The sequence below is a fragment of the Chiloscyllium punctatum genome, chromosome 4, assembly GCF_047496795.1.
Source record: "Chiloscyllium punctatum isolate Juve2018m chromosome 4, sChiPun1.3, whole genome shotgun sequence".
Classification (NCBI taxonomy): Eukaryota; Metazoa; Chordata; class Chondrichthyes; order Orectolobiformes; family Hemiscylliidae; genus Chiloscyllium; species Chiloscyllium punctatum.
This window is the reverse complement of record NC_092742.1, coordinates 11631936-11651181: the sequence shown is the minus strand read 5'-3', so window position 1 is coordinate 11651181 and position 19246 is coordinate 11631936. Positions and strand designations below refer to the sequence as shown.

At 39.6% G+C, this 19246-nt stretch overlaps 1 protein-coding gene across 4 annotated transcripts in view; it reads right to left on the bottom strand.

Annotated features, from left to right (window-relative positions):
- Positions 1-5959: 5959 nt before the first annotated feature.
- The window catches only part of rps6ka5 (ribosomal protein S6 kinase, polypeptide 5), a 252857-nt gene continuing 239570 nt past the window's right edge, over positions 5960-19246 (bottom strand). For all 4 annotated transcript variants that reach the window (XM_072568072.1, XM_072568075.1, XM_072568073.1 and 1 more), the window contains one exon: positions 5960-19176. In XM_072568072.1, the coding sequence (XP_072424173.1) occupies positions 18937-19176 (240 nt within the window). In that variant the 3' untranslated portion in view covers positions 5960-18936. The remainder of the gene's footprint in view (positions 19177-19246) is intronic.

Here is a 19246-nt window from a genome sequence, read left to right as displayed (position 1 = left end):
TCACCAAGTTGGACTTAATGCGTGGTTACTGGCAGGTACCTTTATCAGAGTCGGTGAAAGAAATTTCTGCATTTGTAATCCGAAATGGGCTACATCAATTAAAAGTAATGCCCTTTGGAACGAAGATCACATCCGCCACATTCCAAAGAGTCATGAACAGAGTTGTGGCTGGGTTAACAAACTGTGCAGAGTAGTGATTTTTAGTAAGTCCTGGAAAGATCACATGGTACAGTTGACAGAGCTATTTGGATGACGACAAGAAGCAAAACTGGTGATAAACTGAAACAAAACTGAATTTGTGAAAGCAGAGGTGATGTTCTTGGGACGTAACATCAGTCATGGAAGGTTGACCTTGCGGAATGCAAAGACAAAGGCCATTGAGGAATTTCCACGACCAACCTCAAAGAAAGAGGCAGCACGGTGGCTCAGTGGTTAGCACTGCTGCCTCACAGTGCCAGGGACCCAGGTTCAATTCCAGCCTTGGGCAACTGTCTGTGTGGAATTTGCACATTGTCCCCGTGTATATGGGTTTCCTGCAGGTAGTCTGGTTTCCTCCCACAGTCCAAAGATGTGCAGGTCAGGTGAATTGGCCATGCTAAATTGTGCATAGTGTTAGGTGCATTAGTCGGAGGGTGAGTTACTCTTCGGAGGGTCGGTGTGGACTTGTGGGGCCAAAAGGCCTGTTTCCACACTGTAGGGAATCTAATCAAATTTAATTCTTGGGACAAAGCGAATTCTATCAGAAGTTTGTTCCAAACTTCAGCAGAGTAATGGCACCATTAACCGATTTGTGGAAGAAGAACACAAAGTTTCCATGGACAGAACAATGCCAGGAGGCATTCAGCCATTTAAAAGCAATATTAACCACCGCACCAGTTTTAGCGACAGCAAACATTTCAAAACCTTTCAAAGTTACCATCGACGCTAGTGACATAGGAGTTGGAGCTGTACTGCTACAGGAAGGTGATGCTAGGATTGAACTGCCAGTACTTTGCAAAGAAACTTAATATCCACCAGAGGAAATACTTCATGATAGAAAAACAACTATTGGTACTGCAGCATTACAGCATTTTAATATGTACGTCACGAACAATGTGTCGGAGACATTTATGTACACTGATCACAATCCTCTTACATTCTTGGAATGCTTTAAAGACAAGAATATGAGTCTATTTCATTGGAGTCTTATGTTACAGACTTTTAATTTACAGATCATACATGTTACAGGTCATAAGAATGTAATTGCAGATGCACTATTGTGGATTTAACTGATAAGTATAGATAAGACTGGTATCTATTCAATGTTATATATGTGTGGGAAGTAGTTAATATGACCTTAGATTAAAGCCATATATATATGAATAGGGAATAAAAGAAGCCATCTTTTTATTACGATGGTTCATCTTTTTATTAAGTGGGGAGGTGTTATGAAGGGGTAGGTGGGTACTGTACCTTTAAGAGAGATAGGAAGCTGGCATGGACTTAGAGAGGCCCAGACTGTGCTGAAAGAATTTAACAATTGACTGTGAAACCAATAGTGCAGCTGAGTTGCCATGGTACACAACAAATTTGAATTTGGCCAATTAGTTTAAATTATGCCCCAAGATACCAAATTCCAATTTAGCGTTTTGATGACATCAAACTAATGAAATGATCTGATGTTTTGGGATATAAAATGGGACATTTTGAAAAGTAAGGGGGAGAACTGCCAAGAAAGCCAACAAGTATAGACTGCTAGCCAAATAGCTCTCTGAAAGGTACCTGTCCATAAGTAAAGTTAAGCAGCGAAAGGTTGAAGATGAGACGACCCAAGAAAACCTAGAGAAAAATCTACAGAGTGAAATCTTGAGTGGTTTTGGAGCTGCATTCATCCAGACAGGTGGGGAGTATTCCATCACAATCCAGACTTGTGCCTTGTAAATGGTGGCCTGGTTTTGAACAGTCAAGTGGTGTTACTCACCATAGGTCTCCCAGCCTTTGACCTGCTCTTGTAGTGACTGTATTTATATGGCTGTTCCAGTTCAGTTTCCAATCAATGGAACTCCCAGGATGTAGATAGGGGATTCAGCGATGGTAATGTCAAGATGTAATAGTTACATCATTTCATTTGCTGAGGATAGTCATTGCCTGGCTCTTGTGTGACTTGAATGTTACTTGTTACTTAACAGCCCAAGCCTGAATGTTGTCTAGCTCTTGCTGCACGGTCGCTCATCGTAGCGGTGCAGTTGAATTCACCCCCCCATTGAGGAAGATGCACTTCTGCTCATAGACAGAGCTAAGAAGAGTGGCCACTGCCTCAGAGAAACTTGTTTGCTGCAGTCCAACCAGTGGAGCGAAGCACCATGATGTCCCCCATGGCAGTGAGTTGGAGCAAATGGCCCAGCATGGACTCCACCTGGGTTCCACATTAAGCAAAATGCTACCACCAGTCAGACAGCTATTGAAATGTTAGACTATAATCACTAATAACTGAATGTCCATTGACATCAGTCACACCTCAACTAATCAATTGACAGACCAAATTAACAATCTAAACCTTTCATGTCATGAATGTACTGAAACTGCTTTCTAAATTACCCCAAGATAAATAGTAATCTTTTGAAAATCCTTTTCAATTGTAAGATATGTCTGTTACTGGCAAAACCAGCATAGATTACACATCTAGATTTGTCCGTGGCTGGCTTACTATGGCATTTCAGGGGGCAGTTATGAGTTAATCCATCATTTGACGGGGAGAGTAGATTCACAAATAGGTCAGACTGAGTAAAGACATCAGATTTATTTCCCTAAAGGACAATGGCGTTACTGGTAGTTGTAATGGAACAGATCTTTGTGCTATATCCCATGATGCATTTGGTGGCAGAAAGGCCCTGCAGCAGAGTGATCCCTGGACAGCCTTCCCAAAGTACCACAAATTGAGGTCTTTACCCTCATCCCTCCACCACTGGTATTAAATTAACCCTGTGGCTGGAGGGGGTCTGGGAGGGGAGGAGATCCCTCATTGTGAGAGTCTGCTCCTGATCAAGGGATCAGGAAAAGGAGAACCTAAGAACCAAACCTCTACTCTGGCTGTTGACACCACTCAGGTGCTTGGGTCACTCCTAAGTGCAAGGCATTGCTCGTGTGTACTACCAGCAGCAGCTACCTCTTGAGTGGCACTGCTGTCTTATGGAGGTGTTGGACTCTGTTTGACTAGCAGATCTTGACAGGCAGGACTTCTGTCCATGGAGAAGGCTCCCTACACTCACAATTGACAGTTAGTTTAGTGGACCTTCCCTAAAAAAGCCAATGTCCTCTGGATAAAAGCAAATTACTGCAGATGCTGGAAACTGAAACCAAAAGAGAAAAGGCTGGAAAATCTCAGCAGGTCTGGCAGCCACAGTAAGGAGAGAAAAGAGCTGACATTTCGAGTCTAACTGACCCTTTGTCAAAGCTAAAAAAATGGGAGAAATAGGGAGGTATTTATACCAGGCTGAGAGAAGGTGAGTCATGGCTCCAGAAGCAAAGGTAGCAATAAAGAGGAGATAATGGCAGTGCTTAGAGATCATAGGGAGATTAGGAGCTGTGAATGACCAAGGCTGAAGCCAGTGCTCTGTGACAAAATATGTGGGGTATGGGGGGATGGGTGAAGCAGAGACCAAATGGAAAACAGGGAAGAAGGGTAGCAAAGGGGGAAGAGGAGAGGAAAAAGGTGATAAGAGAGTGGGGAGCAAGAGAAAGAGAGACAATCACGAAATATGAGGTACAGAACAGTGAAAAAAAAATTTAAAATGGTAAACAAAATAAATGAAATAAAATTACGGAGCAGAATGAAAACAGAGGGGTTGAGATGGGGATAATCATCTGAAGTTGTTGAATTCAATGTTGAGACCGGCAGGCTGTAACGTGCCTAGTCGGAAGATGAGATGCTATTCACCATAGATGTGCAATCTCTTTACACCTCCATCCCACACCAAGACGGCTTGAAAGCTCTTTGCTTCTTTCTCAAAAAGAGGCCCAAACAATCTCCATCCACCACCACTCTCCTCCGCCTGGCTGAACTTGTTCTCTCTCTCAACAACTTCTCCTTCAACTCATCCTATTTTCTCCAAATGAAAGGTGTAGCAATGGGTACCCACATGGGTCCTAGCTATGCCTGCCTTTTCATGGGTTATGTGGAACATTTCTTGTTCCAGGCCTACCTGGGTCCCCTCCCACAACTGCTTTATTGACACATCGAAGACTATTTCGGTGCAGCTTCATGCTCTCGTCCTGACCTGGAAGAATTCATAAACTTTGCTTCCAGTTTCCATCCCTCCATCACCTTCACCTGGTCCATCTCCGACACTTGCCTTCCTTTCTTTGACCTTTCTGTCTCCCTTTCCGGCAATGGTCTATCCACTAATATCCATTACAAGCCCACTGACTCCCACAGCTATCTGGACTACAGCTCTTCTCACTCTACATTCTGTAAGGACTCTACCCCTTTCTCTCAGCTCCTTCGCCTCCGCTGCATTTGTTCCGATGAGGCCACTTTCCAAAGTGGTGCTCTTAATATGTGCTCCTTCTTCTCCAACCGTGGCTTCCCACCTACAGTTGTTGACAGGGCTCTCAACAGTGTGCAGTCCATCTCCCGCGCCACGACCCTCACCCCCTCCCTCCCCTCCGAGAACAAGGATTGGGTCCCTCTTGTTCTCACCTTTCACCCCACCAGCCTTCACATGCAAAGAATAATCCTCCGCCATTTTTGCCAACTCCAACATGACGCCACCACTAAACACATCTTCCCTTCCCTCCCCGTGTCTGCATTCCGCAGAGATCGTTCCCTCCAGGACAACCTAGCCCACTCTTCCATCACACCTAACACCTCTCCCATCACACATGACACCTTCCCATCACACCTAACACCTCTCCCATCACACACAGCACTTTCCCATCACACCTAACACCTCTCCCATCAGACATGGCACCTGCCCCTTTACCTCTTCCATGCTCACCATCCAAGGCCCCAAACACTCATTTCAGATTAAGCAGCGTTTCACTTGTACCTCTTTCAATTTGGTCTATTGCATTCGTTGCTCCCAATGTGGTCTCCTCTATATCGGAGAGACAAAACGCCGAATGGGTGATCGCTTTGCTGAGCATCTTCAGTCTGTACGCAATCATGTCCCGGACCTTCCCGTGGCTTGCCACTTCAACGCACAATCCAGCTCCCATGCCCACATGTCTGTCCTTGGCCTGCTGCAATGTTCCAGTGAAGCTCAACGCAAACTGGAGGAATAGCATTTCATCTTCCGATACAGCCTGCCGGTCTCAACACTGAATTCAACAACTTCAGATGATCATCCCATCTCGACCCCTCTGTTTGCATTCTGCTCTGTAATTTTATTCATTTACCGTTTTAAAATATTTTTTTCACTGTTCTGTACCTCTCATTTCTTGATTGTCTTTCTCTCACTCCCCACTCTCTTATCACCTTTTTCCTCTCCTCTTCCCCCTTTGCTACCCTTCTCTCCTGTTTTCCATTTTGTCTCTGCTTCACCCCTCCCCCCAGATATTTTGTCACATAGCACTGGCTTCAGCCTTGGTCATTCACAGCCCTATAATCTCTCTATGCACTGTCATTATCTCCTCTTTATTGCTACCTTTGCTTCTGGAGCCATGACTCCCCTTCTCTCAGCCTAGTATAAATACCTCCCTATTTCTCCCCTTTTTTAGCTTTGACAAAGGGTCAGTTAGACTCGAAACATCAGCTCTTTTCTCTCCTTACAGAGACTGCCAGACCTGCTGAGATTTTCCAGCATTTTCTCTTTTGGTCACTGTTCTCTCCAGTAAATATTGTCCTGTAGCTTCAGAGCATATCTGCCTGTGCAACTCTTTGCTGAGCAATGGAGTTGCAACAGCTGCCTTCAGCAATCTGACACAATGACTGATAAACCATAATGCAAAATAAAAACACTTATTCCATACTTTTGGCAAATTTATTTCAATTCAAAAGACAGACAGTAACAAGTACATTTATTCACACAAATGTCTCTGAAAGTGTGAGCCCTTGATTTCAATAGTAATCCTATACTTAAACTGAATAAATTGAAGCAAGCACATTAGTACATGCTAAACACTGCATCACTTCTTAAAATAGCATAGTTTACAAAGCACAAGTTTCCCCATTGCCCGACACAAGTTGTCAAGTTGATACAACTTATTCAGTAAATTCCCTAAAGCAAAGGAAAGTTTGTTTCCATTTTGACTAACTCCCAACACCAAGTTAACAAATTCTAATCTTCTCTGCACCATCAAAATACTCATTTGGAAATCATCTCTGCAATAAATAAAAGATATTACAAAACCCAAGTTATCATGTAATAAACTCCCCTATGAGCCATCACCATAATTTATCAGTTTATATAACAAGCTGATAACTCTCTCTATGAGCAGATATATACAGCATGGGGTGAAAATACAATACTTTGGCATCTGTTTGTTTTAAAAACCTTCACTAATCAGCTTGATGTTGCAAAACTTCTACACAGAAATGCTTCAACACTTTCAATTCCTAGCCCAGCTAGAAAAAAAACGAGACTAGTTCTGACAGACTATTGGATCTTTAACATACGAATATAGTATTGTGTTGCATAAAGAGTATAACTGCTAGTAAGATTTCCACAGTGTGTAGCTTAACTTATACAGGGAAAAATACTTGTACGACACACAAGGACTGCTGTGTGCTTTTCTTCCCTGTTACAACAGCAATGTGTGTGAAATATATGGTATATAAATAAGTATTCTCAAGTCAAATACATCAAGCCATATTAAACAAGACAATCAGCTATTCACACTATAGCTCCGGTCACCTTTAAAACTTCTAAAAACGTTCTGCTATGAAATATTGTTTCAAATCCACTGTTTAAAAAAATCCTTCAGCTTATTTAAATTTGGTCGTGCTTGGTAGGTGGGCTGACCAAAAGTCTTGTGCAAAGTCAGGAAGTCTTAGGTAATTGCTAGATGGGGACCGAGAGATTATTTTGCTGGTGACTTTCTCTCAGCCTTTCTCCATCAAGTATTATCATTCAATGCAAGTGATTCATCAAGATCCTGGACCCTAGACATATGACAGAGGAGGAGAAGCAAGCTTTCAGGCCTCTTTGCACCTACTCCATTCAATAAAACCATGACTGATCTGATTGTGGTCTCAACTCCACTTTCCAGTTTGCTGCAAATAATCTTTGATTCCCTTGTCTATCAAAACCTACCTTGCTCTATCTTGTACAAATTCAATGAACTAGTCTCCACTGCTTCCTGGGGGAGTTTCACAGACTAACAAATTTCAGAGATAAAATAAATTATCTTCATCTTCAAAGGAAGACCTCTTATTCTGAGTTCTAGTCACCCCAACAAGTAAAAATGTCTTTCCGATAGCCTCAAGATGTTGCAACTTCCAACAAGCTCACCTCTCATTGTTCGAAATTCCAATGAGTAAACGCTTAACCCATCCATTCTTCTTCTGAAAAATAAGTTGTGAACCTTCTCTGAACTGCATCTTACACAATTATATCTTTTTTCAAACAAAGTAACCAAAACTGTGCACAGTATTTAAGATGTGGTCTCACCAATTCTTTGTGAAAAGTCCAATCTTATCCTGTAGGCCTAAAACAGGTCCACAGATAGTATCAAAAACAAACTGCTGGAGAACCTCAGCAGATCTAGCAGTTTCTGTGCGCAGAAAACAGAGTTACTGTTGCTGGTCAATTGGCCCTTCTTTAGATCTGATTTTAGTGAGGTAAATGTGGTATTTATGCTGAAGACCTGGGGTGAGGAGGGTGGGAGAGGGGAAGAGGAAGGAAGTGACCAATAGATTTCCCAGTGAGAGAGAATAGCAATTGGGCAAGGGAATGGGTAACAATGAGCTCGGAGAAAGAATAGCTGCTAATGACGACCATCGGTGGGGGAAAACGGGTTGACTGTGATGAAAGCAACCCATGTAATGCTGCTTTCATCACCAGCCAACCCATTTACAGCCACTGATGGTGCAAAAAAATGCCACCTTTTCCTACCTACAATCAATTCTGAAGAAGGGTCACTGGACCCAAAACTTTGCTTTCTCTCCACAGATACTGCCAGGCCTGCTGAGTTTCTCCAGCAATTTATGTTTTTGTTTCAGATTTCCTGCAGTTCTTTGTTTTTGTTTACAGAATACATGCAGTGTAATATAAGTCTGGGAGGTTTTGTATGGTGTCTCCAAGCATAATAACGCCATAAGATACAAAAATCTTATAAAAATCAGGAAATACTCCAAAAGCACAACAACTCAGTTAGAAAATGAAAGTGAGGGTAAATAGAAAGAGGCAAGGTAACCTTTTGAGGATATACAATGAGCTTCAACCGAGAAACACTGGTAGACACTGAACTTTCGAAAAGAAACTCTCTTTTAATTAAACTCCCTGCCTACATGTTGAGGTAAACCCAGTCAACAAGAAGTAGGAGCAGAAGTAGGCCATTCAGCCCATTGGGTCTACTTGACCATTCAGAGAGATCATGGCTGATCTGATACAGACACCCCCCATTATCTGCATACTCACACAATCAGCCCCAGACATCATCTATTTCTTCCTCATCGACGAGTCTGGTCTGATTGAGCAGTCCTTTTCAGTAGATAGGAGTTACATGATAGTAACATCAGTGATTTGTTATCTGTGCGAAGTTCATGCCCGTCAAAGATTTGGTGTAAATCCTCAACTTTTGTGCCCTTCTCCTCATAATTCTTAATTCCCTTACTGATTAAAAATCTCGGCATTACATCTTTGAACATATAAATGCTGTGGGACAATTCACCAGCAAAAATAGTCTTGTTCTTCCAGTCCTGCCACAAGAAATTATGTCAACGCATGTCTGACTCTGACATATCATTTGCCCCAGGATTGAATGTGCCAAGCTGGAAAGAAGGTAAACAAGGATGAGCACTAAATTATTGTGCTTCACTAGACTACGATGTCCACAATATTCTCAACGTGTTCTTTGGTCCATTATAACAGTCTCTATTTTTGTAAGTAACAATTGTAGCAGACAGTTATTAATTCAGAAAACCTGCCTTGTTTCTAGGAGAGAAGGTACTGGGGATGTGATGAGGCTGCTGGCAGGTAGGATGGATCATCAAAACAAATACAGCTCTGTAGGCTGAATACCCTGTGCCAATGAAGCATGTTTGTAGTTCCTGTTTTGGGATTGGTGACTGGTATATTGCAGAAGTTTAGCATTTGAATCAAATCATTAAACTATTATTTAGGAAAGAGGAATGAAGAGGAACATAAATTTTCCAGTACCATTCAGAATTTAATTTATTGTAGAATTGTTGGACTTCTCTCCAAGGTGACTTGCACATTCATTCCTTGATTTGCGCAAAACTCATTACAAGCGAATTGTTCAGAATGAATAAAGGCCAGAACTTTACTGTCACCAATGGGAGATATCCAATCCAACTTACAGTGAGTACAAAAAATAGCACACACCTTGGTAAAAGGTTTGAGGTATGTATGTATAATTCACGAACTTGATGTATTGCCCAAATAGTCCAACTCTTGAAAAATAGTTTTCTCACTCACTATCATCCACAGTTGAGCTGCCTTATGTCTGAATTATAAAGTTACGATAACACAACACTCAATTCCTGGAGAATCTAGACTCTAAGAAAAAGGTAGTAATGTATGCAAATACTTGCGCACACTTTTTCAAAAGGTATATACATAGCATTAATTAATGTTTGTTTCTTAAAATGTGTTAAAACATTCTTGGCACACAAATAGATCTAGTGTACATTAACAGTAATCCCTTAATTGAGTTTTTCTTTAAAATTCAGATACGTAGTTGGAACAAAACAAACTCACAGGTCTTCCTGCAACCAAAGCAAGTGTTTTTGCAGACTAGATTTAATGCTCCATACGTGTTTGCAATCCACCCACTAAAGGACAGCACAATGTGAATTTGCAAAGCACACTTTCAAATGAAGGTCTTTGAGGAAATGTTCACAAACACTGTCTCTAGGATTCCGTCTTGTAAATACTCTTGCTGTGCACTAGTTGATTCACTGACACACTATTTTCATTGCTGCCCAACAATCTGGTTTCCTACAGCAACAGTAATCTGACTAACAACATAGTTTTCCTTCGAGATTGATTACTTTTGAAGTCAGTGGAAGGAACTGTTAGTTTATAAACTGACTTTTGAAGTTAATATTTGTCACTTTTTGTGGGCGTGTTAATATTTGCAAGAGACCTCTGGCAGTCTGACCATAGTTATTGGGCAATCCCCTAATATGTACCAATAGTTACAGAGCTTCCCTATGAACAAAAAATGGGAGGACCTCTAGTTAAAGGCCTCTTCACACTGCAATTAAATATGCAATATTCTGGAATTTTCTAGCACGTTCTCCTCCCTCTTTTATGACATAGTAAGTGTGGAAAATGGATTAAAAACAAGTGGCAGATTGAAATTAAAACCTTCCAATTATTTAACATATATCAATTTAGTTACAGTGTGAAAGACAAATTAACATATATTATAAAAATGTGCAAACATGACCACAATTTTAAACATAATTGTTACATTACTGTGTATAAACGACCAGGGATCCAAAATCCCTAAACAGTCTGTACACATAAGCAGGCATGTTTCACATCTCATCACTGCTTTCTACATTAATAGGACTCAGCCTGTACAAAAATATACACATATGCATTATAGAAGACATTGAACTGCTTGTTACCGTGCACACAGATTTACTTTGAAAAAGACACTGTACAAAAACAAAATAGCATAAAGCTACAAACACACAATCTTGTTTCATTTTCCTGGTTGGTGACTGAATAAGAAGCATTATTGGATTGATTCCGCTGCTACTTTGATTTGATTTCACTGTACAGGGGAAATGGCCTTGAACCATCATTGTTATAGATTCCAGGTGAATTTGGCACCCGTTAAACAAATCTACATCAAGGTCAATTGCTGCATGCAATTGAGCAGAGTATTTTGGTTTTAATTCTGATTGTAACATTTTGTGAAAATGCTAATAACAGGGGCCTGGAATTTGCAGTAATTAACGACAGCAAAACTGACAGCATTTGCCTCCTCCGTATAGTTTACTATTGAATTTCCTGCAGTATTCCATCAATTATAAACTTAATGAGAATTTGCCCTTTGCTGCTATTAGTATTGCTTCAAGAATTCTTGATAAGTTACACATTGTTGGGTGAGGTATAACTGAACTTTAATGCTATGTCAATTTCATGATTATTTATGGAAAACCTCTCTGTCCCTGAATTGGCCTGGAACTGAGTGGTTTACTTGGCCATTTCAGACAGCAGTTAAAAGTCAACAGAATTGCTGTGTTTCTGGAGTTTCATGTAAACTAGATCAGCTAAGGATGGCAGATTTCCCTTCCTAAAGGACATTAGTGAACTAGATGGATTTTCCCGCCCAATGACAGTTCCATTGTTCCATTACTGAAATTAATCTCATATTCTAGAGTTTTTTATTATTAGCTGCATTCAAATTCCACCAGCTGCTGCCAGGAACCTGTCAAATTGAGCCAAATAATTTCCTGCCATGTCGTACTATTTTATGACTACATTAGAGACATAACATTATGATGTCATTTGATAAAATGGAAATAAATAGGATTATTTCAATTTAAGGGATTACCAAAATGAGAGGCCATAATATAGCGTAATAAACAAGAAAATCCATTAGGAATTCAGAGGGAATTTCTGTATTCAGAGAGCACTTAGAAAGGGGAATTTGCATCACAGAAATTGAGATGAATAATACTGACGCATTTAGTCAGGAAACTAGATAAACAAACAAAATTGAGGTTAATACAGTAATATGCTCACATGGTTAGATGACATTGGTTGAGATAAGACTCATATGATATATAAATAGTTGGTATATGGGCCAAATAGTCTGAATCTGTGTTGTAATTTCGATGTGATTCTATATAAATTAAATTCTTGCATTTTTTTTACTGGAGCTGTTAGCCCATAAAATGTATATCAATATTGCACAGCGTGGCTTTACCAATAGATGTTTTAATATGAATGAGGAACCTATTCAATATCAGAATTGTGTCAATATAAAAGACATCTTTTCCACTGAAAACAAAAAACGAGTCACCAGAAGCGATATAACAGGAGGAGATGGGCCGATTTAAAAATTATGTGACTCTGATACTTGAGGCAAAGAATCAGATCCTTACTTTTTCAAGGTATCTTTCCAAGAAATTAGTTTTCTGTAAAATTCTACTTACATGAAACAAACTACTTCCAAAATGTTTGAATGGCTAAATTTTACCAATTTTCCTTTTGGGTTTATAGAGTGACAGCGAACCCTGCCCTTGTTTCGTAATGAAGCAGAGATATTTCTCAACCATCAGGGTCACTCTCCACCCCCTACATCTCTGGTGTGATACCCACACAGAGTAAACATTAGTTTCTAAAGACAAAAGCTATCTGGAAACAATCACAAGTTAAGGCTCCTCCAATTAGATTTTAACTTTGAGGTTAAAAATGCTTTGGTGTGCTTTTTGTACACAAACACTTAATTCAGCCATTCCTGACTCGTCTCTGCACTTAAACGTGTTTAATGTATTTTAAGTCAGGTGGTAGCATATTTTGAAAAGCCAGTTTGGAATGTGCATTAGCATTACCGTGAGTGAACATGCTCACTTGAGATAATAAATAGTCCCAGAAGATAAAGAAAGCCAAAGGGAGCATTTAATTATAGGTGATCAGCATTATCAAAGGACTGGATAGAGTTAATTGTAAAATGAAACATCTATCTGGTAGAGGCATCTGTAACTAGCTACAGTTGTCATTTATAGAAATGATTTGGATATGAATATTGGATGAATGGTTTGTAAGTTTGCAGATAACACCAAAACTGGTGGTATAGTGGACGGTGAAGAAGGTTATCTCAGAGTACAACGGGATCTTAATCAGAAGGGCTGAGGAGCGGCAGATGAAATTTAAAGAAATGTGAAAAGGTATGAGGTGTTGCATTTTGGCAAGTCAAATCAGGGCAGGACGTATACACTTAATGGTACCAGGGAGTGATTCCAAATAAAAAAAACTATTGGATGCAGGCTCATTGTTCCTTGAAGGTGGAGTCATAGGTAGACAGGGTAGTGAAGAAGGCATTCAGTATACTTGTCTTTATCGGTCAGTGCATTAAGTATAGGAATTGGGAGGTTATGTTGTGGCCGTACAGGACATTGGTTAGGCAACTTTTGGAACATTACGATCAATTCTGGTTGCCTGCTATAGTAAAGATGTAAGTAAACTTGAAAGGTTGCAGAAAAGATTTACAAGGATGTTGGAAGGTTTGAGTTATAAGGAGAGGCTGAATAGGCTGGGGTTGTTTTCTCTCGAGCATCAGAGGCTGAGGGGTGACCTAATAGAGATCTACAAAATCATGATGGACATGGATAGAGTGAATAGCCAAGGTCTTTTTCCCCAGAGTAGGGGAGTCCAAAACTAGAGGGCATAGGTTTATGTGAGAGGGGAAAGATGTAAAAGGGACCTAAGGGGCAACATTTTCATGCAGAGGGTGGTCCATGTATGGAATGAGTTGCCAGAGGAAGTGGTGGATATTGGTACAATTAGAACATTTAAAAGGCATCTGGATGGGTACATGAATAGGAAGGGTTTGGAGGGATACGGGCCAAATGCTGGCAAATGGAACTAGATTGATTTTGGATACCTGGTGGACATGCGTGTGTTGGACTGGTCTGATTCCTCACTGTACATATCTTTGGCTCTATGATTCAATATGGCACAGAAAGAGGCAATTCAATCCACTGAACGTACATCAGTTATCACAGAATAATCCAATCACAATCATTTTCCTGCTCTACCGCAAAAGCCTTATGTCTGAAACGTTGATTCTCCTGCTTCTCAGATGCTGCCTGACCTACTGTGCTTTTCCAGCACCACACCCTCGACTACCATAGAAGCTTGGCAAATTTATTCCCCTCAAATATCCATTCAAATTCCTACAGGAATCACTTATAGTCTCTGCTTTCACCATCCTCATGGGTAGCAAATTCCAGGTCTTTGACACTCCCTGCATTTAAAAAAAAAGTTCTTCACCGTGCAATACCTCCACAAATTTCTTGAGGGGCTAACAATATAAACATAATTGCTAATTGAAAGAGGTGAGGTGTAAGGAGAAATTATGCTGGGGCTGGAGGAGCATGTAAATTATGGTAGTAAGGAATAGGCTCTTGAAACTTTGAAGGGAAAAGGAATGAATTTTCCAAGGAGGGTCAGATACCCTCGGAGGGTTGGAGGTGGAAGGCGTGGTTTGCAGTGGACAGAATGGAACAATGGATTCTAGTTTTGGATTGCGCCAGCAAAATGATGTCAATTTTTTATGGATTTATATGTGAATGGCATCAATTGAAGTTTCTACTCTTTTCTCACTTTTAATGTGCCACAGATGTTATTTCATTCACTTAGACGGCAATGCTCAAAGTGTAAACCAAAATGAAGAAGAAAATGAATACCATTGTCTTGCAAATGTAAACAAGCACAATTCTTGTGTGGAGCACTCCACCTTGAAGAGGCATTATATAAATTATAATACTACTGAGTGAGAGTTTCGTCATGAATAATAATTGTTAAATTGCATCAATTTTATCGCACATTTGCACAGTGGGACAATTCTCACCACACACAATAAAGCCACAATTAAATTCTCACTAAAAAAATTGCAATGAGTATTTGCCAACCTCCTTTAAGGAGCTATGGTTAAATCAAATTGACTATAAAGTCCTAAAAAGTCTTAAAAGCTTTTATTGACTCACCTGAATAAAGCTATCAACTTTTAAAAATTAGACAAGTCACCAGAAAGTTGCAACAACTCCTCAGTGATTGAATTAATTCTCCCTCATTAAAATTCTTTAAATATCTAATAAATACAGCAACACGGCAGTGCCTTGTAACAACAATATTCTGACTTCAGTTTAAATCTTTAAGCTATCTGAAAAAGTATTATACAGAGTTAAAACCTGTTATGTAAAAACACATGTTCAGTATATGTTAATAGGCAAGCTCAACCTTCTCAACAGGGTAAATCTGTTGAGAGGAAAGGCTTTGAATTGTTCTGCAGTAAGAAGTTTGCACAACCTTGAAAAAAGTTGATTTCAAACAGGCTGTAGAAAGATCTGCAACACTTTGAAACTATCAGCTGCATCTAACCTGGATGCCAAAAAGAAAAATCAACACTGCAGCCTGTTCAGTAGCTTAAGTTAATATTTACAATGTTCTATCGCAGATATCGAATTTACTATGAAAATAGCATTTAGAAGAGATTGTAGAGTTCAGTCTGAGCCATGCATCAAATCTTCAGAAGTCCAATGATCTACAACCATTTGTCTACATTACACCATCTTGGACACTCTCAATATGGAGGTCCTTAGTTTCTATTTACTTAGCAAATCCTTTTAAACTAAGACCGTCTCATAAATAAAGAAAAAAAAGCTCACATTTAAAAGGCATTTAAAGGTGGACTTTCCCCCAGACACCAATAGTATAGAATTACTTGTGCACAATACAGAAAAACTACAGTGCAACCTGCCCAGCACTCTGTTAATTCTAGAGACAATGCAACCTCAACAGTGCAAACTTTCTGAAAGGTTTCCGCATAAGAGTGGCACAGCGTTTTATCCGAGGAAATTTGCACACAACCAGTTCCAGGTAGTTTTGTACTGGAATATTTTGAAGGATAAATTTCCTCGACTATTGCCTCTTTCTTCCCAGACACACTGGCTGAAACCATTTGCCTCCTGTTTACAATGGTCCTCCCCAGATTTCTGAATTTGGCTGAATAATGTGCAGGCATAGAATTACATCCATAGTTTTGTGTGCACCATGATTAAAATCAACAGATGCTTGTGCAATTTATGAATGTTGACAGTGAATTTCTTACAAAAGCCACCCTATAACTTAAGCAAAGCTGTCAGCCTTAGCCTACTCAAAAGTTACAGATGTCCAACCCTGCCCTACCACCACATCCCATTCTGAGGAGGAGGAATGATCTTCCCAACAGGCAAAATCGTGTTCTGCATAACAATGGAGGAGCAGAGACTTCATGTTAGGCAGAAGATGGCAGCTCACTCACTTGTTCAGCTGCATGTACGCGGGTTTATGCCAGCTATAGGAAAATGATCTCTACAGGAAATTTCACGAAAGTTCCAGTTGGAGGATCACAGCAGAAACATGTAAAGTTGGTCATCATTTCTCCACAAACATGATCCAGGAAATTTGGGAACATTTATGTCAGCAGTCTCTAGTTCCAACTTCAAGCCAGAAATGGCTTTCAATGTTTCTCTAACCCTAAACTGAAAGAGGATGCAAAAATTGCATGTAGTCTCCAAATTAACTGCACAAGCACAAAGAAATTGTACCTTTTGCTTTGCAAAAAGACAGTTACTGGGCTAGGTTACATTGGTAGAAAAGGTTACTTGGCCTTTTATTTGGTCAAAAAGTCATAGGCCATGAAGATATGTTTTCTTTCCATAAAATACCAGGTTCTGAAAGCCTAAAAATTTCCTATTCACATAAAAAGTAGTTAGATGCTTTCAAAATCGTATGAATACCAAGATAATTTATAAATCTTTTTAGATTCTCTGTTTCACTATGATTGACAAAGAAAAATCCTTTACGTTTAGTAATAAATATAGAAGATGCTAGAAAGACATAGTGGGTCAGGCAGAATCGTTTCAGAGAGAAACATGGGTCTGTGGCAAAGTAATCAGCCTGAAATGTTAACACTACGTTTCTATCTCCACAGATGTTGACGGACCCGTTTAGTTTTGCTAGCATGTGCTGTTCAAATTGCAGATTTCTAGTATCTGCAGTAATTTGCATTCCCCCTCCCCTTTTATGCTGAGTACACCGTTTGCACGGTGCAAAAGCTGAAGAATTGAAATTGGTAAATCAAAATCAAACTGAGAAACACTGCTTTTCTGCAGTTTAAAATTTTAACATGTTCACAAAGGTGCTTTTTGCTGCCACAAAGCAGCAGCAATTTCCTCCAGGAACTCTCCAAGCCAAGTGCAGTTACTTCCTTTCTACTCTTTTGGATTCCTGTGGATCACCTTTAGCACAATGATTTGTTAATACCTAACCTGAACATTATTAGCAGAACTCACAGAAAAAAAACCCACCCAAACAAACCCATATTTTTTTTTAGGAGTCTCCAGTGCATAAATATGGAGCAAAAATCATGCAGAGCTACATGATCAGAATTTCTTGCACTAATTGTATTAATCTGAAGATGGTAGCCTGCACCACTCAGCTACCTAGTTACTCGTCACTCAGGAAAACAATTACATAAAAGTCATCAAAAATGTCAAATTGTTGGCTGAGACACAGAACAAGTTAAATTAATGGTTGCAACACAATTTGTTAAACTTGTACACTTTGGCTATACCGTTACTACTCATGCAAAAATTAAACAGACTACATGCCAAAGAATACATCAATAACAAAGCACGTGGCATATGGAGCACACGTTACTTTTAAATAGCCATTATTTCAATATAGAAGCAAATTTCCCAGATGGCCCCTAAAAATAGAACATACATATCTATACATATATATATATATATCTATATATATTTTTAATATGTGTTAGGACTCAGATTTCACATATCGGTCACTTATTTCACATTTTGCTTAAAAATAAAGCACATTGAACAAGTTAGAACTGGTGAGCCTACAACAGTTAAATTTTGAAAGGCAAAAAGATTTTCACCCCCACTTCTAACTGATTTCCTTTGTTTTCAGGCCTTAATTTTGCACTTACAATCAGTACCTAATCGTAAACATGCTCCCATGCCCTCCATCAATCATTCGATGCAAAGTATACCATCTACCTTGGAGCCTTTTGGGGAACAGAAGGAAAGGCTTTGGAGGTAGAGGGATGACTGCACAGAGAACAGATAGCCGTGCGTGATGCTCACATTGAGCCACAGTGAAGTCGCAATTGGACGAATACAAAGTCAGAGTCCGAAAGAATTAAAAGCGAAATGTCACTGGTTCTAAAGCTACATAGTGCAAGTGATTCAAGATGAGAAATCTGAGCTGTCTGCACATTTTGTTTGCATATGTAATGTCCAACGTAGATCTGTTTGTACAGTAAGTTTCTTAACTTTGATTCTGTCTTTAGGAAAAGGTAAACACATTAAACACTTTGTACCTTGTAGGGTCTGCAGTACAGAAATATCTGCAAATGTTCTTTGAAAAGTGCACCCAATAACATTTATGTACACCGACCGTCCTTTCACAATTTAAAAAAAAACACAGAAAAATAAATAAAAGCCCTTTGAGTGCCAGACTTTTGAGATTCTATTTTCCCTAGAAATGCATAATTTATAATTATTTTAAAACTGTCCTTTTTCTACGCTTTTCCAATCGATGAATATTGTGGAATTTACAGTAGGAAAGCATGGCACTTATTCTAATTGGTTTGTGTTCATGGTCCACACGAGCTTTCTTCAACCTTTCTCCCTTTGAACTCATCAGCATATCATTCTACTCCTCTGTCACTCGTGAACTTATCTAACGTCCCCTGAAAGACATATTTTCTATTCAACTCAATTACTCAGTGCAGTAGTAAGCTTCTATGAATTCCTGATTAGAGTTTTACTTATTTTGATGTTTACGAACACTAAGTTTGGATTTCTCAGAGAAAAGCTACCAATTGATGCCAGAGGAAGTATGGAACTACATATAATTTCTTTAAAAATGTGTGTGCTTTGCAGTAAGTTAAAAGCACCAAACATTTCAGGCATTTTGGAGGGGCACTCATAACAAAAAGTGAAACTTGTGCTCCGCAGAGAATCAAGTACAATTAAAAGCATAAGAATTTTTTTTTAAATTGTGAAAGAGTAACTGTAGCAGCTTAATCGGAGAATTGAAAGATACTGTCTGGATTATTGCTGTCTGTTGGGTTGTTGGGCTGTAGTTTTGTGGTTGGTGTAGTTTTGCCATGGGATTGAGAGGAGGAGGAGTGGGAACTTTCACTAGAACTGCTCCGTGTTTCAGTACTGGTGCTGGTTTTCTTCATCTTGCGTCTTTTCGCCAGTGGTGCCTTGTCCACATTCTGAAGGCAAAAGCCTTCCCTCTTGCATTTGTTGAAGGCCTAAGCAGAGATCAAATTAAGTGAGAGAGAAAGTGAATGTGCAGTATCACATCAAAAACAAGTAAAGCAA